The sequence below is a fragment of the Siniperca chuatsi genome, linkage group LG20 (assembly GCF_020085105.1).
Source record: "Siniperca chuatsi isolate FFG_IHB_CAS linkage group LG20, ASM2008510v1, whole genome shotgun sequence".
Lineage (NCBI taxonomy): Eukaryota > Metazoa > Chordata > Actinopteri > Centrarchiformes > Sinipercidae > Siniperca > Siniperca chuatsi.
In genome coordinates this window covers 18,921,814-18,942,447 of record NC_058061.1, presented here as the reverse complement: position 1 = coordinate 18,942,447, position 20,634 = coordinate 18,921,814, and the positions used below count along the sequence as shown (strand labels likewise).

The 20,634-nt window shown below is 42.9% G+C and overlaps 2 protein-coding genes and 8 non-coding genes across 12 annotated transcripts in view; 1 reads left to right on the top strand and 9 right to left on the bottom strand.

Moving 5' to 3' along the window:
* The first annotated feature begins 569 nt into the window (after window positions 1–569).
* On the top strand, window positions 570–4,764 carry LOC122867737 (transcription factor Sox-8-like). The gene is made up of 3 exons (XM_044178901.1): window positions 570–1,361; window positions 2,984–3,234; window positions 3,362–4,764. The coding sequence occupies exons 1-3, from the start codon at window positions 952–954 to the stop codon at window positions 4,114–4,116; spliced, it is 1,416 nt and encodes a 471-aa protein (XP_044034836.1). The 5' UTR covers window positions 570–951; the 3' UTR covers window positions 4,117–4,764.
* A 3,179-nt stretch (window positions 4,765–7,943) lies between these two features.
* Window positions 7,944–20,634, bottom strand: part of LOC122867387 (arf-GAP with dual PH domain-containing protein 1-like) — a 47,573-nt gene continuing 34,882 nt past the window's right edge. For all 3 annotated transcript variants that reach the window (XM_044178110.1, XM_044178111.1, XM_044178112.1), the window contains one exon: window positions 7,944–9,892. In XM_044178110.1, the coding sequence (XP_044034045.1) occupies window positions 9,864–9,892 (29 nt within the window). In that variant the 3' untranslated portion in view covers window positions 7,944–9,863. The remainder of the gene's footprint in view (window positions 9,893–20,634) is intronic.
* On the bottom strand, window positions 11,156–11,227 carry trnam-cau. Its single transcript has one exon. It is a non-coding gene; the product is annotated as a tRNA-Met (tRNA).
* trnar-ccu lies at window positions 11,234–11,306 on the bottom strand. The gene has a single exon. It is a non-coding gene; the product is annotated as a tRNA-Arg (tRNA).
* On the bottom strand, window positions 13,385–13,457 carry trnar-ccu. The gene has a single exon. It is a non-coding gene; the product is annotated as a tRNA-Arg (tRNA).
* On the bottom strand, window positions 15,266–15,338 carry trnar-ccu. The gene has a single exon. It is a non-coding gene; the product is annotated as a tRNA-Arg (tRNA).
* On the bottom strand, window positions 16,604–16,676 carry trnar-ccu. The gene has a single exon. It is a non-coding gene; the product is annotated as a tRNA-Arg (tRNA).
* On the bottom strand, window positions 17,384–17,456 carry trnar-ccu. Its single transcript has one exon. It is a non-coding gene; the product is annotated as a tRNA-Arg (tRNA).
* trnar-ccu lies at window positions 18,902–18,974 on the bottom strand. The gene has a single exon. It is a non-coding gene; the product is annotated as a tRNA-Arg (tRNA).
* trnar-ccu lies at window positions 20,240–20,312 on the bottom strand. The gene has a single exon. It is a non-coding gene; the product is annotated as a tRNA-Arg (tRNA).

Genomic DNA, 20,634 nt, shown 5'->3' with positions numbered 1-20,634 from the left:
AATTGAAAAACAAATGTGAAATGTTATCTCTAACTTGGGGATATAGGTCTAATTATAATTATTGTTATTATTATAACAAGGAAAAACGTGGACAGTGGTGGAACAGGTTTTCAGATCTGTGTATCAAAACTAAAAAACACTCATTAGAGAATGCAGAATGGCCCCTTTGTGCAGTGTAATATTATATTATTGGATTATTATTACTACATCTGCATTAATGTGTAAGCAGCATTTTAATGTGTAACTTGCCCAAGGTGGATCTAATTTGAAGTACTTTTTCGGCAGTTTAGTGTGAGCTCATCTTTTGTAGGCTTATATTAAAAATCAAAATAGTCACTAGCGTCAGATAAATAGGAGTAGAAAAGTATATAATTTGTCTCTGAAATGTTGTGAAGTAGAAATAATAATATTAATAATAATAATAATAAGTTTATTTATGTAACATTTCAAGAAAAAGCGTCACAAAGTGCTTCACAACAAAAAAAAAAGCAAATAAACGTTACTAAAGTAGCATCATATTGAAATACTCAAGTATTTCGTTTCTGCCTCTGAACTTGGACAAATCAAATCCAACAGGTCTAACTTTTATTGGGCAGACTACTATTGACTATTAACAATTCTCTGCCTCCTCCTGCTTCTTTTTGCCAAAGTAGGAGGAACTCTGCTTGTAACACTTTGCAAAAGCCAATAGGAAACGAGAGGTGGAGAAATGCAAGTAGGCCTAGTTAGTTAAAAGTTAAAGTGCTAAAAAGAAAATAGAGGCTGGTCAAACTTTGCCTGGCTGTGGAGGGGGATATGGAAAAGAATGTCAAGTTCGAAACAAGAAATTTTGGATTTTACTTGATTTCTGGGTGAAACAGTCTTCCTACAGAGGCGTGCGCATTTACGCACTTGAAGAGTTGTTTGGGAATCTGGGCGACACGAGATCTAGCAACTTTTAATCCGCCAAGAATGACAGAAAAGAACAAGTCCTTGACGGACCATCCGCGCAGTCCGGCGGGCAGCGACAGCTCCATGTCTCAGCATGGATCGGATTCAGAGTCCCCGACCTCTCCAGCAGGGTCCGACGCGCAGGAGGCAGCGCGTCCGCCCGGGAATACGCGCAAACCGGAGAGCAGCGTGGAGGATGAGCGCTTCCCCGCCTGCATCCGTGACGCCGTGTCTCAAGTGCTCAAAGGTTATGACTGGTCGCTGGTACCGATGCCTTCTCAAGGGGAGAGAGGGCTTAAGAGCAAACCTCACGTGAAACGGCCGATGAACGCGTTCATGGTTTGGGCGCAGGCAGCGCGGAAGAAACTGGCGGACCAGTACCCTCATCTGCACAACGCTGAGCTCAGCAAGACTCTGGGCAGACTGTGGCGGTGGGTACCGGAGCTCACCTAGAGAGTCTTAACTTCAAACAATGAGCAGTTAGTATCGCATGCACCTAAATCTGAGGACAGTTTGTGTTTCCAAGCCCAAATCCTGGTCTCTCCGCAGTGAATTTCATTCCAAAATGAGAATTTTAGCTTTTTGAAAATGTGACAATTATTCTGATACAATTACAGCTGACCACCAATAAAACATTATTACTGAAGTTATTAAGCATAAATACAAGTAAAAAGATTGACCTAATAGTAAAAAGTGATGCAGAATTAGAAGGCATACAGAGGAGAGGGTTAATAGTGGGTTTTCTGCATGTGCAATACTAAGACATTGTTAAATAAACGGCCAAGTTATAGAAATAGCCTAACTCTTATATACTCAGCTAACTGGTGTTTCACTGTCAGTGGAGCCACAGCTGGTCAATTTCTAAGGCAGTCTAATTCAATTTAAAAGGCAGCCAGTGATGGAGGAAGTATTCAGATCCTTTACTAAGGAAAAGTTAAATTATTGCGATATAAAAATACTCCATTACAAGTTAAAGTCCTGCACTGTCACTTAAGTAAAAGTATGTGAGTATTATTAGCAACATGTACTTAAAATATCAAAACTAACAGTACAGAAGATAGCCCCTGTGTGTTGTACTGTATTACATTGTCGGATTATTATCACTGTGCAAATAGCACTTTACTGTTGTCGAGCTGGGACTAATTCTAACCATTTTATACACTGTTGGGTGGTTTAACTGTAACAGTGCATCATATTTTTTTTTAGCTCATTATATGTTTTGTGTGTAAAGCCTTAATCTGTAAAGTTTAGCTGTCAGATAGTGGAGTAAAAAGTACAATATCCTTCTGAATTGTAGCGGAGTAGAAGTATAAAGAAGCACAGCATGGAAATACTTGGGTAAAGTACAAGTACCTCAAATGTGTACTTAAGTACAGGACTTGAGTAAATGTACTTAGTTGCTTTCCACCACAGCATGAGGCAAAACATTATTCTTACAGTGAAATTATTAACCCTTAAATGCATACCTCGGGTCTTTAGCGAGCCAGCACTGTATTACACCCTGTCTAATTCATTCATTTCATTCAATTAAGCACTCAACTCCCTGGTATTCCTCAAAACATTTATTTTAGCAATGCTCTGGTGTCAAAATGAAAAAAAGCATAGTTTTTCTAATGTTTTTCCCTAAAAAGTTAATTGGGTCGCTAGAGAGGCGAGGTATGTAAGAGTGTTACAGTTTTTATTCATGCAAGGGATAGCAGCTAAGGTTGTGTTTAACTGTTTGGCCTCATTAAGGCACCGTTTTCTGTGGTGGAGTGGTGCGCACCACCATGTTGCAGTGACCACAAGCAAGCACTGTGCTGACTAATTTGGGTTTGGTGGGTCAATGAGACGTTGCAGTAGCCTATGTGTAAGATAGTACAATAAACATGAAATATAACAGGCCACTCTGAAATTTTTAGAGAATACTAAGACTTTTTAAAAAATTCTGAACACAGAACATATGGCAACATGTGTATCCATTTTGGAATTAACATATATTGTACAGCCAATGTGCTTGCTGGTATTTAAAAGGACCGTCATTGATCCAACAGCTCTATCCCCTCTTCCTCAGACTTCTCTCTGAAGCAGAGAAGCGTCCCTTCATTGAAGAGGCCGAGAGGCTGAGGCTGCAGCACAAGAAAGACTACCCAGACTACAAGTACCAGCCTCGGAGACGCAAGAGCACCAAACCGGGACAGGGGGACTGTAAACCTGGACTGGTCCAGCAGCAGCATCAGCAGGGCTTGTATAGGACAGAACCAGGGGTGGCCAGGCTGGCTTGTGCAGGGGAAGTGCACCATCATTACCATCCAGACAGGACAGGTGAGATGATACCATCCAGATCTTCAGTTTTAATACACTTAAAAGCATGTATTGCAATTAGCCTCTTTTACCTTTTTTGCTTCAACATGGAAATACTGATTGGTGTTTCCTTGCTTTTGGTTTTCAGGTCAGTCTCATGGACCTCCAACACCACCCACTACCCCTAAAACCGACCCTCACATGGGGAACAAACATGAGGGCCACCGGCCTGCGGACAGCAGCACCGGCTCTGTTCCTCCTGCCAGCCGTCAGAACATTGACTTCAGTAACGTGGACATCTCAGAGCTGAGCACTGACGTCATCAGCAGCATCGACGGATTCGACGTCCACGAGTTCGACCAGTACCTCCCGCCCAACAGCTACGGCTCCACTGTTCTAACCCCACCAGATACCAGCCACGGACATAACAGCCCTTCTGGATCCTTCATCCTACCCAGCATCCACTCTCACTCCCAAAGCATTCCCACTTGGACACCCAAAAGTGGGACTTCCACTGGAATGCCACCATCCTCTTCCAGTCGTGTCACGCCTGGGCTCCACCAGGACACTATCCAAAAACCTCAGATTAAAATTGAACAGCTTAGCCCGGGTCACTACAGCAGCTCCTCCACTCCTCCACCACCACAACCTGAGTACACCTCCCTTGGTTCCGGGGTCTGCCCGTCCTCCACAAACCAATCTGACTACACTGACCTTCAAAGCTCCAGTTTCTACAGCGCCTTCTCTGGGTACCCTGCCAGTCTGTATCAATACCCGTACTTTCACTCCTCTCGCAGGCCTTATGCCACACCGCTTATCAACAGCTTGGCCTTGGGACCGCCTCCGCACAGTCCTCCCTCTGGCTGGGAGCAGCCTATCTACACAACACTCACCAGGCCTTGAAATGGAGGAAACCCCCTCAAAAGTTTGGCCATATGGTCAAAAACTTTAATGACTACTCAGACTGGAACAGAACATTGGCTTACTTTTATGACTTATAAGACAATGTTTGGAGATTTGATGACTTAAGAGTTAATTCGTAAGGTTTTGACCAGTATGGACTTCTCAAGGACACTGATGATATCTGTTGGCCAAAGCTTCAAATGGCGTATGTTGTGCATCAGTATATTGTTAGATTTGTTCATTTTCATGGAAAACATTTTTTAAGATTAACAAAGATTCAGTGTTTTGACTCTTAAAGGTAAAAAAAGTATAAAAAAAGGACTGAGAAATTACATTTAAACTTGTATTGGACGCTAAAATGTTCCATTAAAACTCCACACTAATGAAATGTTGGTATGTGAGTAGCACCTATTTAAGACAGAGAGTTTCAGGTTTAATAGCAGTTTTTCCACTCTTAATCTGGCTGAGTAAAATAGTTTCTTTACCTTCACCTTCACATCGATGGGTTCCAAAGTCAACTGTGTTGCATTTTCATTAAAACTGAAGGTATTTAATTTTTTTCCTTTTATAGGGCAGCATTAAGGGAAGGCTCTACATTATTATGTAAGGATTTTTCAGCCAGCAATAAACAGTGTGTTTTGAACCATAGGGAGAGAGAGATTGTCTCTGTCTTCTTCAGCCTGATAAAAAAAAGATTGTGTCTGTTAAAGCAATAGTTTGAAATTTTGGCGAATACACTTTTTCGCTTTTTTGCAGAGGGTTAGATGAGAAAATTGATACCACTCTCATGTCTATGAAGCTGCAGCCAGCAGACTGTTAGCTTAGCTTAGCATAAAGACTAGAAGCAGGGGGAAACAGCTAACCTGGCTCTCAGTCCAGAAGTAACAAAACCCACCTACCAGCTAATCAATTATAGTCTTAAGTCGTTTAAGTTGATATGGTGAACTTGTTAGCAAAGAGTTGCTTGTTACACATCCAACAGTTACAGAGCAACGTTATCATTCATTTGGAGTCATGTTTCTGGACACCTGATGAAGTTCAGTATTCACTCTCTTTTAGCTTTGTTTTTGGTCTCTACCAACTCCTGAGGGAATATGTGGCTCTTGCTCCACTATGTTCACCAGCTAGTTGCTAACTGTGTCTGTCTGCTGTTTGGTGCTGAGCAGGTGGTGTACAATCAGCTTTTAGAGCTTTTTCATTGAAAACAGCTGCCTGAAGCAGCTGAAATCGAGCTATGAGAGCGGTGAGAGTGAACCAAAACACTTAACGTTGCAGGTTGGAAAGCTAAACAACATCAGGTGATAATTCTCTGTAGGTTCATCACTACGAGCCAGACTAGCTGTTTCCCTTGTTTCCAGTTGTTATGCTAGCTAATCAAAACCATCTCCTGGCTGAAAGCTTCATATTTAATGGACAGATTTGAGAGTGGTGTCAATCATGTCATTTAACTCTGGGCATGAATGCAAATAAGTGTATTTCCAAAAATGTCAAACTACTCAGAATGACATATTTACATAAATCTGAGTCCTCTCGGAGGGTAAAATGGAACTCATGTACAACCGCTTGAGCACTTTATCATCTTGCAATTACTATGTGACTTAGTGTTCAAAATGTATCACTTCTGTATCTAGGAGAAACAGCATCAAAATGTCACATACTGTGACTATGTGTGGTTTAACCACCCCAGTTATTTCACAATACATTTCTCACACATTTAGGTGACATTAGGTGCACAGTCGCACCTTGTCGGACCAACTATAGAATAATGTGAAAACTCTAGATCACAACATTACAGGACGCTAAAAGAAAGGAATGTAAGTGTCAGCGTCACAGCACTCAGCTGACACGATAGATTCAAATCTGGTATCACAGAGGCCATTTTCTCCCTCTTGCTCTTACTGCTGACCTGTTCCTCTCTGCTTCATTTCCAGTTTGTTTCCAGTCCAACAGCTGTTTCTGCTGGGTTTCCTGTGAGGAGATTAGCTAATTTCACAGTCCCAGCTCTGGCTGGAGTGTCGGCTGCAGGCCCTGATGGACAGGACAGCTGGATTGGGTTTTCCAGACACTAAATAACTACAAGACATGCTCCATTGACTTATGACACAGAAAAAGGCTTTGACTTATTGACATGAATCAAGTCTGACTTTAATGTGCTTTTAAAATTAGCATTAAAAAGTCCCACACTCAAAGAACTCTAAACTCATAAGAACATGTAATCCCCAAATGCTTAGAACATAAAAATAACCAAAAACTACTATGTACTGAAGCAGCAGCTTTACATTTAATAAATGTTTGCTACACGTGCCAGCACCTCACTGAGCATATTATCTTCAGGACAAACATGGTGGCTGCTGAGTCGAGGTCCCACCCGTTTTTAAACACTTCCTGTGTGGGTACAACCTGCCCGCTGCAGCTCAGTGGCTCGCTGTCTGAGCAGTTTACCATGACAACCTGGTTGCCAACGACAACAAGACGGCCAGACAGAAGCAACATTGATTTACCTATAATTCCATAAAGCCCTGGAGCCAGTGTGTGTATGTGGAAGCTTGTGTAAGAGTGGCGAGATCATCAGGTGACATTTACACCACCAAACCAGTTTACACTTTGTCCTGCTGTGAGTGTGCAACTTTACACATGGTGATCTCCTTTTACAAGTGACTGATGACCGCCATCTACTGTATTATAAAATAAGTAAACAGTATAAGGCCTTTACAGTACAAATAGGAAAATACGGAACTACTTGTGCAATTACCTCCATACATATGGGTGGCAAATTAAAGGAAAAACCATCACAAAAGTGTCTTTGTAAGGTGTTGGGGCACCATGTGTCTGCAGAACAGCTTCAGCGTTCCTTGGCATAGATTCTTCAAGTCTCTGGAACTCTACTGAATGGATGAACACCAATCCTCCAAAACATATTACCTCATTCGATGTTTTAATGATGGTGGTGAAGCTCACTGTCTAACACGTTGCTCCAAAATCTCCCATAGGTGTTCAGTGGGGTTGAGATCTAGTGAATCTGAAAGTATACAGCACCTCCAAAGCTCATTAATTAACACGTCTTGTTTCTTTAATCTGTAAACAAACAGAAATGTAGATATTATAGGTTGTGGTTTGAAGGAGTTTCTAACTTCTGTAAAGAACCAGGGTAGCTTTTCCCCCATGCATCCAGTCTTTATGCAAAGCTAAGCTAATCACCTCCTGGCACAAACTTTATACTTACAGTGTGCACATCAAAATCTGTTTACAGGTCTTGGGTAGTACTACAGCATATGTGAAAAAAGTTAGCCTTTTGTGGCTCCAGAGGAAGCTGTGTGAAAGCTGATAAATTGCCTCATGTGATGTCACTTGAGTCGGCGTCAGTTGAGAATGAAGACTACGAGTTTAAAAATGAAAAAAATATGGGGGTGTGGAGTTGGAAAGAAGTGAGCTTACCAGACGTCTGTAGCCCGCTCATCTCTGCTTGAGGCTAGCAGCTCGAGGCTACAGTTCATTAGCCACTACTAGCATAACATAAATCTCTGAACGAAATGTTGGTGGTTGAGTTGCATTGTGGGTAATGTAGGTGCCAGGTTTTGACAGTGAAGAAGACTGCGCCGAATAAACGATAACTCTGGTTCTGCTGCATCGATTTTGATCGGCTTTTGTTTTTATTGTCCCTCGTATGTCCGACAATGTTATAGGAGAGCAATGCTAAATCAGTGTAGTACTCTGTTAATGCACAGACATGAGAGTGGTATCTACTGCTCATCTAACCTTGGGCATGAAAGTGAAGTGTTTCCCAAAATGTCTGCATCACTTTTGTCCAGTGAAATAAATCTCAAAACTCTGATTCTGGTGATTTTAATCTCTTCTTTCTGGTTCAAGGATGACATGTTCCTCTATGGCAGTGGTTCTCAAACTTTTTCTGTCACAACAGCCTTCAGAAGCCGAAAAAGGTTCATGGCCCCCCACCTCTGCAAATGTGGATTTAATTTTTATCAGTCATCCGGGTGACTGAAATAAACAAAAGATTCAGGTTAGCAAAACAGCCTTGACACCATCAGAGCACTTTTGCTGTTTATGTCACCAGATGAATCAATCATATTCATGCAACTTAAGGTCTGTTCAACATCCACGCCCCCCAAGATTGAGAACCACTGCTCTTTGGGATGACAAAATGTTACCTTCCTTTCATGAGCATTTCACCATATGAAGATTTCACCTTACAGAGACAATATGTGATCTCCATTATAAAATTAACAGAACAGCTCCATCTGTTGGATAAATGGATGTAACTGCACATTCATAATAGCAATGCCTTTAAAGTACACATGCTCAAAAAGAATGGGACGTTTACCGTGTCTTAGAAGGATAATTCTGGTTTATTTCAACTTGGGTGTTCGTTTTATAGTTAACCAAATTAATTGCTGGGATCTGGGAATGTCATCACTAAATCAAAGTCTGACAAGGCAAGAAACACAAGGCTAACCCGGGGGTTTGGTTAAAATTAAATTAAGTGTTTGTGTTTTGTGCATTGTTTGTGCTATAAATGCTGTGGTATGTTAGCCTGGGAACCAGACGATTCTGCCGAGCTCATGTTTCATTTGCTCTGGCAGATAGGTCTGGCTCCTCTCCCATTCAAACAGATTTCCACCCGGCCTGGAAAGTATGAAAATAAGACCCAAGTTGTGATAAACCAGAATAATCCTTTAATCAACCTACCTTGAGTTTAAGAGCATCAGATTTGTACAGTATGTAGTACTAAAAGGAGACACAGACATACTGAAATGTCTTAAACACTGAGGACAAATCAAACGCTGTCACTTGATTTCAGGTTCATCTGTATTAATGTTAAGATTTTTATAATGAAACAAACTATCACTGTGATTTCAGGGTCAACACAACGTGTCTTTAAAACAAGATGCAAAATGTAAATAAAACAGCTGTAGAAGTGTTATATAAATTACAATCCTGTCACATTACAATCCTTTAAAGCAGCAATAACTGTCTATAATGACTCATTATGTTCAACAGTACAAATAAATAAGAGAACAGCTGTCAGATTGAGGTTTTAAAAGAACCCTGTCTGGATGCAGATCAGCCACCTCCAGCTACGTTAACAGCGACGGTGATCACTGAGAGTTTGTGTGTTTTTATGCATATTTGTTGTTAACAGCACTTTGTAGGTTCAGGTTTAAACAGGGTTTCAGTGCCAGAGGTTCAACCTCACAGCGTCCTCAACGAAAACATCACAATTCCACACACACAGTAAGCCACTGTCATCAAAACTGTACATTCAATAAATTAGCAATGCATTGTCTTTGTTAAGCAACCAGTGAAATGACTCTAGATTACATAATTACATTAGATTACAGGTAGAATGAACCATTCACAAGGTGAAATCCGAGAAAGGGGAGGTTGTTGCAGGAAAAGGGTCCACATGGCTGAGGAAAGGAAGGATGATAATGTATAGCACAAGGTTGGTAGGCGCAATAGTGATGACATCATCTACCCTTTGGCCTCTGATTACCAACGTTTCGCCCCATGATGGGCCTTTAGTCCCATTAGAGTTCAAGTTTTCTTCACATAGATAGACTTGAGTCCCTCCATCTCTTTCTCTTCTTTTCTTCATCATCTCCCCCCCGCCCAAAATCCCCCAACCCCACCCCACCACCTCCAGCCATGATCTGTGGTCACACATTGGGATTGTCTCTGATCTAAATGAGACTGGGCCGGTCTAGCTGAGTTGAGGCTTCCTGCAGTCTTCAAGGCTTGTGTTTAAAATGGGCCTCCACTGCAAAGAGACACAAAAAGGTTAAGTTATAGAAAACAATAGACAAATAGTTCTGCTTTAATATAATACGGTTTCAAACAATATGTGTTGTTTGATGACCAACACTAATGCTTTAGAATTAAAGCTGCAAAGAGCCAGTATTTTGTGTTAAGAGTCAAAGTCGTCTCAAAGTATAATACACATTCCCACACTTTATTTCCTCCAAAATAATTTGACAAACATTACATTATCACAACTAATAATAACTTTTATATATCATTTATATAGCACACGTAATTCAAACAGATGCCATTCAAGATGCTTTACAAGAGATTCATTTAAAGGTATCCTGTGAAGTTTTTTGTGAATAAAGTTACATTTACAAACTTTGTTTCTCACCAAAATGCATTAATGTGTATCTTAATTGAGGCCTAATACTATGCATATCCTTCCACAATTTTTTTTTTCCAGAGCTGATTTTTGAAAGACTCTGAAACAAGTTGTTTACATTAATGCTTGCTGATAACAGTCTTATTCTTTCTTGCCTTTGATGGTGCATTGCTACATTTCTTGGCACGTTATCCCCACTATCATCAAAATAGCATGAAACCACTGGAAGGACTGTGTATCGTGTCAACTGCGTGCATGCATGCATGGTTGAAAAAAAGAAAACAAAAACTTTGATTGGTTTGAATTGTGTGAAACACTGGGTAAAGTCATGGTAGCTGTTTTCACAAAGTTATCGTTGTTTAACTGTTAAAATCACAAATGTTTCTATTTCTAACATCCAGTGCTGTAGTGGATGCAGATTTCCCTTGGAATATGGACATTTATTTTTTAACAGCTGATAACCAGCTTCCCATGTCACTGGGTAAAGTCAAAAAGCTGTGGAAGAAACCGCCCAGCTGCCAGTAAAACACTGTTAGCAGAGGATGGTTTGATGCATCGACCTCTGGGGTAGACACAGTAAAATCCTGACAGAATAGAGAACTAGAGACAAAAACTGTGACATAGTGCCAAAATGTGAGCCAGTTGATAACCAGCTTTGTGATACCGGTTATCCAGGATAACAAAGGTTACGCTCAGGGAAGTCAGGTAACTCAAAGAGAGAAAGACTAAATTGAAGTCGCTTCGTGATACAGGGTGGAGGACGAGGATCATTAACTATGCTAATAGATTACGCTGCTAATCCATTCAGAGTGACTACAGACGTGGTTTTACCCACGTCATTGTGTCAGTCGCAAAGCGGTGGAAGAGACCGCCCAGTTGCGAGTAAAACACTGTTAGCAGAGGATGGTTTCGATCCATCGACCTCTGGGTTATGGGCCCAGCACGCTTCCGCTGCGCCACTCTGCTGTAAATCACCCCAGATGGGACTCGAACCCACAATCCCTGGCTTAGGAGGCCAGTGCCTTATCCATTAGGCCACTGGGGCTTCACGTCCCGTACGTTGGCCAGTTCTGAGGAAACCCAGTGACGTCCACTATGACGCAACACTATGGGAAGCACAATGTTGGGTATTATACAACATAACAATGGCAGGGTAGATCACCATGGTAACCTATGCTGCATTGCTAACCTGCTCCAGATCACCTTCAAAGTATTAGAGCAGAGCCAGCTGATAACCAGCTTCCCATGTCACTGGGTAAAGTCAAAAAGCCGTGGAAGAAACCGCCCAGCTGCCAGTAAAACACTGTTAGCAGAGGATGGTTTCGATGCATCGACCTCTGGGGTAGACACAGTAAAATCCTGACAGAATAGAGAACTAGAGACAAAAACTGTGACATAGTGCCAAAATGTGTCCAGAAGAACAGCGAAAAACTACAACTATAACAAACAACCGTTTCTGAAGAAATCTTTAGCGTGCTGACTTTAGCTCAAAGATGGTACTTCAAAACATTCCTGAAGTAAGCGCACTAATGACTAGGACACTGGCACAAGTTGTTCAACCATGTCCTGAAAACCCAGAGTTAACAGAACCAGAGCAGGTCACTTCAAAGTATTAGGTCAAAACCTGTTAGAATCCCGACCACTGACCAATCACATCACTGGAAAGTCATCATTAGTACCCGCGCTGCTGCTGCGCTTGTAGTTTTGTCATGGTTGCTGTTTTCACAAAGTTATCGTTGTTTAACTGTTAAAATCACAAATGTTTCTATTTCTAACATCCAGTGCTGTAGTGGATGCAGATTTCCCTTGGAATATGGACATTTATTTTTTTAACAGCTGATAACCAGCTTCCCATGTCACTGGGTAAAGTCAAAAAGCTGTGGAAGAAACCGCCCAGCTGCCAGTAAAACACTGTTAGCAGAGGATGGTTTCGATGCATCGACCTCTGGGGTAGACACAGTAAAATCCTGACAGAATAGAGAACTAGAGACAAAAACTGTGACATAGTGCCAAAATGTGAGCCAGTTGATAACCAGCTTTGTGATACCGGTTATCCAGGATAACAAAGGTTACGCTCAGGGAAGTCAGGTAACTCAAAGAGAGAAAGACTAAATTGAAGTTGCTTCGTGATACAGGGTGGAGGACGAGGATCATTAACTATGCTAATAGATTACGCTGCTAATCCATTCAGAGTGACATTCAACTGTGACATAGTGCCAAAATGTGTCCAGAAGAACAGCGAAAAACTACAACTATAACAAACAACCGTTTCTGAAGAAATCTTTAGCGTGCTGACTTTAGCTCAAAGATGGTACTTCAAAACATTCCTGAAGTAAGCGCACTAATGACTAGGACACTGGCACAAGTTGTTCAACCATGTCCTGAAAACCCAGAGTTAACAGAACCAGAGCAGGTCACTTCAAAGTATTAGGTCAAAACCTGTTAGAATCCCGACCACTGACCAATCACATCACTGGAAAGTCATCATTAGTACCCGCGCTGCTGCTGCGCTTGTAGTTTTGTCATGGTAGCTGTTTTCACAAAGTTATCGTTGTTTAACTGTTAAAATCACAAATGTTTCTAAAAATCACAAATGTTCAAGAGGCCAGTGCCTTATCCATTAGGCCACTGGGGCTTCACGCCCCACACGTTGGCCAGTTCTGAGGAAACCCAGTGACGTCCACTATGACGCAACACTATGGGAAGCACAATGTTGGGTATTATACAACATAACAATCGTTGTTTAACTGTTAAAATCACAAATGTTTCTATTTCTAACATCCAGTGCTGTAGTGGATGCAGATTTCCCTTGGAATATGGACATTTATTTTTTTAACTAGAGAACTAGAGACAAAAACTGTGACATAGTGCCAAAATGTGAGCCAGTTGATAACCAGCTTTGTGATACCGGTTATCCAGGATAATAGATATACGCTGCTAATCCATTCAGAGTGACTACTACTCCATTCAGAGTGGTTTTACCCACGTCATTGTGTCAGTCGCAAAGCAGTGGAAGAGACCGCCCAGTTGCGAGTAAAACACTGTTAGCAGAGGATGGTTTCGATCCATCGACCTCTGGGTTATGGGCCCAGCACGCTTCCGCTGCGCCACTCTGCTGTAAATCACCCCAGATGGGACTCGAACCCACAATCCCTGGCTTAGGAGGCCAGTGCCTTATCCATTAGGCCACTGGGGCTTCACGTCCCATACGTTGGCCAGTTCTGAGGAAACCCAGTGACGTCCACTATGACGCAACACTATGGGAAGCACAATGTTGGGTATTATACAACATAACAATGGCAGGGGTAGATCACCATGGTAACCTATGCTGCATTGCTAACCTGCTCCAGATCACCTTCAAAGTATTAGAGCAGAGCCAGCTGATAACCAGCTTCCCATGTCACTGGGTAAAGTCAAAAAGCTGTGGAAGAAACCGCCCAGCTGCCAGTAAAACACTGTTAGCAGAGGATGGTTTCGATGCATCGACCTCTGGGGTAGACACAGTAAAATCCTGACAGAATAGAGAACTAGAGACAAAAACTGTGACATAGTGCCAAAATGTGAGCCAGTTGATAACCAGCTTTGTGATACCGGTTATCCAGGATAACAAAGGTTACGCTCAGGGAAGTCAGGTAACTCAAAGAGAGAAAGACTAAATTGAAGTTGCTTCGTGATACAGGGTGGAGGACGAGGATCATTAACTATGCTAATAGATTACGCTGCTAATCCATTCAGAGTGACTACAGACGTGGTTTTACCCACGTCATTGTGTCAGTCGCAAAGCGGTGGAAGAGACCGCCCAGCTGCCAGTAAAACACTGTTAGCAGAGGATGGTTTCGATGCATCGACCTCTGGGGTAGACACAGTAAAATCCTGACAGAATAGAGAACTAGAGACAAAAACTGTGACATAGTGCCAAAATGTGAGCCAGTTGATAACCAGCTTTGTGATACCGGTTATCCAGGATAACAAAGGTTACGCTCAGGGAAGTCAGGTAACTCAAAGAGAGAAAGACTAAATTGAAGTTGCTTCGTGATACAGGGTGGAGGACGAGGATCATTAACTATGCTAATAGATTACGCTGCTAATCCATTCAGAGTGACATTCAACTGTGACATAGTGCCAAAATGTGTCCAGAAGAACAGCGAAAAACTACAACTATAACAAACAACCGTTTCTGAAGAAATCTTTAGCGTGCTGACTTTAGCTCAAAGATGGTACTTCAAAACATTCCTGAAGTAAGCGCACTAATGACTAGGACACTGGCACAAGTTGTTCAACCATGTCCTGAAAACCCAGAGTTAACAGAACCAGAGCAGGTCACTTCAAAGTATTAGGTCAAAACCTGTTAGAATCCCGACCACTGACCAATCACATCACTGGAAAGTCATCATTAGTACCAGCGCTGCTGCTGCGCTTTGTAGTTTTGTCATGGTAGCTGTTTTCACAAAGTTATCGTTGTTTAACTGTTAAAATCACAAATGTTTCTAAAAATCACAAATGTTCAAGAGGCCAGTGCCTTATCCATTAGGCCACTGGGGCTTCACGTCCCGCACGTTGGCCAGTTCTGAGGAAACCCAGTGACGCCCACTATGACGCAACACTATGGGAAGCACAATGTTGGGTATTATACAACATAACAATCGTTGTTTAACTGTTAAAATCACAAATGTTTCTATTTCTAACATCCAGTGCTGTAGTGGATGCAGATTTCCCCCTGGAATATGGACATTTATTTTTTTAACTAGAGAACTAGAGACAAAAACTGTGACATAGTGCCAAAATGTGAGCCAGTTGATAACCAGCTTTGTGATAGCGGTTATCCAGGATAATAGATATACGCTCCATTCAGAGTGGTTTTACCCACGTCATTGTGTTAGTCGCAAAGCGGTGGAAGAGACCGCCCAGTTGCGAGTAAAACACTGTTAGCAGAGGATGGTTTCGATCCATCGACCTCTGGGTTATGGGCCCAGCACGCTTCCGCTGCGCCACTCTGCTGTAAATCACCCCAGATGGGACTCGAACCCACAATCCCTGGCTTAGGAGGCCAGTGCCTTATCCATTAGGCCACTGGGGCTTCACGTCCCGTACGTTGGCCAGTTCTGAGGAAACCCAGTGACGTCCACTATGACGCAACACTATGGGAAGCACAATGTTGGGTATTATACAACATAACAATGGCAGGGTAGATCACCATGGTAACCTATGCTGCATTGCTAACCTGCTCCAGATCACCTTCAAAGTATTAGAGCAGAGCCAGCTGATAACCAGCTTCCCATGTCACTGGGTAAAGTCAAAAAGCCGTGGAAGAAACCGCCCAGCTGCCAGTAAAACACTGTTAGCAGAGGATGGTTTCGATGCATCGACCTCTGGGGTAGACACAGTAAAATCCTGACAGAATAGAGAACTAGAGACAAAAACTGTGACATAGCGCCAAAATGTGTCCAGAAGAACAGCGAAAAACTACAACTATAACAAACAACCGTTTCTGAAGAAATCTTTAGCGTGCTGACTTTAGCTCAAAGATGGTACTTCAAAACATTCCTGAAGTAAGCGCACTAATGACTAGGACACTGGCACAAGTTGTTCAACCATGTCCTGAAAACCCAGAGTTAACAGAACCAGAGCAGGTCACTTCAAAGTATTAGGTCAAAACCTGTTAGAATCCCGACCACTGACCAATCACATCACTGGAAAGTCATCATTAGTACAGCGCGCTGCTGCTGCGCTTTGTAGTTTTGTCATGGTAGCTGTTTTCACAAAGTTATCGTTGTTTAACTGTTAAAATCACAAATGTTTCTAAAAATCACAAATGTTCAAGAGGCCAGTGCCTTATCCATTAGGCCACTGGGGCTTCACGTCCCGTACGTTGGCCAGTTCTGAGGAAACCCAGTGACGTCCACTATGACGCAACACTATGGGAAGCACAATGTTGGGTATTATACAACATAACAATCGTTGTTTAACTGTTAAAATCACAAATGTTTCTATTTCTAACATCCAGTGCTGTAGTGGATGCAGATTTCCCTTGGAATATGGACATTTATTTTTTTAACTAGAGAACTAGAGACAAAAACTGTGACATAGTGCCAAAATGTGAGCCAGTTGATAACCAGCTTTGTGATACCGGTTATCCAGGATAATAGATATACGCTGCTAATCCATTCAGAGTGACTACTACTCCATTCAGAGTGGTTTTACCCACGTCATTGTGTCAGTCGCAAAGCGGTGGAAGAGACCGCCCAGTTGCGAGTAAAACACTGTTAGCAGAGGATGGTTTCGATCCATCGACCTCTGGGTTATGGGCCCAGCACGCTTCCGCTGCGCCACTCTGCTGTAAATCACCCCAGATGGGACTCGAACCCACAATCCCTGGCTTAGGAGGCCAGTGCCTTATCCATTAGGCCACTGGGGCTTCACGTCCCGTGCACGTTGGCCAGTTCTGAGGAAACCCAGTGACGTCCACTATGACGCAACACTATGGGAAGCACAATGTTGGGTATTATACAACATAACAATGGCAGGGTAGATCACCATGGTAACCTATGCTGCATGGCTAACCTGCTCCAGAGCAGATCACCTTCAAAGTATTAGAGCAGAGCCAGCTGATAACCAGCTTCCCATGTCACTGGGTAAAGTCAAAAGCTGTGGAAGAAACCGCCCAGCTGCCAGTAAAACACTGTTAGCAGAGGATGGTTTCGATGCATCGACCTCTGGGGTAGACACAGTAAAATCCTGACAGAATAGAGAACTAGAGACAAAAACTGTGACATAGTGCCAAATGTGAGCCAGTTGATAACCAGCTTTGTGATACCGGTTATCCAGGATAACAAAGGTTACGCTCAGGGAAGTCAGGTAACTCAAAGAGAGAAAGACTAAATTGAAGTCGCTTCGTGATACAGGGTGGAGGACGAGGATCATTAACTATGCTAATAGATTACGCTGCTAATCCATTCAGAGTGACTACAGACGTGGTTTTACCCACGTCATTGTGTCAGTCGCAAAGCGGTGGAAGAGACCGCCCAGTTGCGAGTAAAACACTGTTAGCAGAGGATGGTTTCGATCCATCGACCTCTGGGTTATGGGCCCAGCACGCTTCCGCTGCGCCACTCTGCTGTAAATCACCCCAGATGGGACTCGAACCCACAATCCCTGGCTTAGGAGGCCAGTGCCTTATCCATTAGGCCACTGGGGCTTCACGTCCCGTCACGTTGGCCAGTTCTGAGGAAACCCAGTGACGTCCACTATGACGCAACACTATGGGAAGCACAATGTTGGGTATTATACAACATAACAATGGCAGGGGTAGATCACCATGGTAACCTATGCTGCATTGCTAACCTGCTCCAGATCACCTTCAAAGTATTAGAGCAGAGCCAGCTGATAACCAGCTTCCCATGTCACTGGGTAAAGTCAAAAAGCCGTGGAAGAAACCGCCCAGCTGCCAGTAAAACACTGTTAGCAGAGGATGGTTTCGATGCATCGACCTCTGGGGTAGACACAGTAAAATCCTGACAGAATAGAGAACTAGACACAAAAACTGTGACATAGTGCCAAAATGTGAGCCAGTTGATAACCAGCTTTGTGATACCGGTTATCCAGGATAACAAAGGTTACGCTCAGGAAGTCAGGTAACTCAAAGAGAGAAAGACTAAATTGAAGTTGCTTCGTGATACAGGGTGGAGGACGAGGATCATTAACTATGCTAATAGATTACGCTGCTAATCCATTCAGAGTGACATTCAACTGTGACATAGTGCCAAAATGTGTCCAGAAGAACAGCGAAAAACTACAACTATAACAAACAACCGTTTCTGAAGAAATCTTTAGCGTGCTGACTTTAGCTCAAAGATGGTACTTCAAAACATTCCTGAAGTAAGCGCACTAATGACTAGGACACTGGCACAAGTTGTTCAACCATGTCCTGAAAACCCAGAGTTAACAGAACCAGAGCAGGTCACTTCAAAGTATTAGGTCAAAACCTGTTAGAATCCCGACCACTGACCAATCACATCACTGGAAAGTCATCATTAGTACCCGCGCTGCTGCTGCGCTTTGTAGTTTTGTCATGGTAGCTGTTTTCACAAAGTTATCGTTGTTTAACTGTTAAAATCACAAATGTTTCTAAAAATCACAAATGTTCAAGAGGCCAGTGCCTTATCCATTAGGCCACTGGGGCTTCACGTCCCGTACGTTGGCCAGTTCTGAGGAAACCCAGTGACGTCCACTATGACGCAACACTATGGGAAGCACAATGTTGGGTATTATACAACATAACAATCGTTGTTTAACTGTTAAAATCACAAATGTTTCTATTTCTAACATCCAGTGCTGTAGTGGATGCAGATTTCCCTTGGAATATGGACATTTATTTTTTTAACTAGAGAACTAGAGACAAAAACTGTGACATAGTGCCAAAATGTGAGCCAGTTGATAACCAGCTTTGTGATACCGGTTATCCAGGATAATAGATATACGCTCCATTCAGAGTGGTTTTACCCACGTCATTGTGTTAGTCGCAAAGCGGTGGAAGAGACCGCCCAGTTGCGAGTAAAACACTGTTAGCAGAGGATGGTTTCGATCCATCGACCTCTGGGTTATGGGCCCAGCACGCTTCCGCTGCGCCACTCTGCTGTAAATCACCCCAGATGGGACTCGAACCCACAATCCCTGGCTTAGGAGGCCAGTGCCTTATCCATTAGGCCACTGGGGCTTCACGTCCCGTACGTTGGCCAGTTCTGAGGAAACCCAGTGACGTCCACTATGACGCAACACTATGGGAAGCACAATGTTGGGTATTATACAACATAACAATGGCAGGGGTAGATCACCATGGTAACCTATGCTGCATTGCTAACCTGCTCCAGATCACCTTCAAAGTATTAGAGCAGAGCCAGCTGATAACCAGCTTCCCATGTCACTGGGTAAAGTCAAAAAGCCGTGGAAGAAACCGCCCAGCTGCCAGTAAAACACTGTTAGCAGAGGATGGTTTCGATGCATCGACCTCTGGGGTAGACACAGTAAAATCCTGACAGAATAGAGAACTAGAGACAAAAACTGTGACATAGCGCCAAAATGTGTCCAGAAGAACAGCGAAAAACTACAACTATAACAAACAACCGTTTCTGAAGAAATCTTTAGCGTGCTGACTTTAGCTCAAAGATGGTACTTCAAAACATTCCTGAAGTAAGCGCACTAATGACTAGGACACTGGCACAAGTTGTTCAACCATGTCCTGAAAACCCAGAGTTAACAGAACCAGAGCAGGTCACTTCAAAGTATTAGGTCAAAACCTGTTAGAATCCCGACCACTGACCAATCACATCACTGGAAAGTCATCATTAGTACCCGCGCTGCTGCTGCGCTTTGTAGTTTTGTCATGGTAGCTGTTTTCACAAAGTTATCGTTGTTTAACTGTTAAAATCACAAATGTTTCTAAAAATCACAAATGTTCAAGAGGCCAGTGCCTTATCCATTAGGCCACTGGGGCTTCACGTCCCCGCACGTTGGCCAGTTCTGAGGAAACCCAGTGACGTCCACTATGACGCAACACTATGGGAAGCACAATGTTGGGTATTATACAACATAACAATCGTTGTTTAACTGTTAAAATCACAAATGTTTCTATTTCTAACATCCAGTGCTGTAGTGGATGCAGATTTCCCTTGGAATATGGACATTTATTTTTTTAACTAGAGAACTAGAGACAAAAACTGTGACATAGTGCCAAAATGTGAGCCAGTTGATAACCAGCTTTGTGATACCGGTTATCCAGGATAATAGATATACGCTGCTAATCCATTCAGAGTGACTACTACTCCATTCAGAGTGGTTTTACCCACGTCATTGTGTCAGTCGCAAAGCGGTGGAAGAGACCGCCCAGTTGCGAGTAAAACACTGTTAGCAGAGGATGGTTTCGATCCATCGACCTCTGGGTTATGGGCCCAGCACGCTTCGCTGCGCCACTCTGCTGTAAATCACCCCAGATGGGACTCGAACCCACAATCCCTGGCTTAGGAGGCCAGTGCCTTATCCATTAGGCCACTGGGGCTTCACGTCCCGTACGTTGGCCAGTTCTGAGGAAACCCAGTGACGTCCACTATGACGCAACACTATGGGAAGCACAATGTTGGGTATTATACAACATAACAATGGCAGGGGTAGATCACCATGGTAACCTATGCTGCATGGCTAACCTGCTCCAGAGCAGATCACCTTCAAAGTATTAGAGCAGAGCCAGCTGATAACCAGCTTCCCATGTCACTGGGTAAAGTCAAAAAGCCGTGGAAGAAACCGCCCAGCTGCCTCGCAGTAAAACACTGTTAGCAGAGGATGGTTTCGATGCATCGACCTCTGGGGTAGACACAGTAAAA

Bases quoted from the DNA above. Each gene is read 5' to 3' on its own strand.
- LOC122867737 (XM_044178901.1), top strand. From the start codon at position 952: ATGACAGAAAAGAACAAGTCCTTGACGGACCATCCGCGCAGTCCGGCG. The intron at 1,362-2,983 runs GTGGGTACCGGA...CCTCTTCCTCAG, and splicing joins ACTCTGGGCAGACTGTGGCG to ACTTCTCTCTGAAGCAGAGA. The intron at 3,235-3,361 runs GTGAGATGATAC...TTTGGTTTTCAG, and splicing joins TTACCATCCAGACAGGACAG to GTCAGTCTCATGGACCTCCA.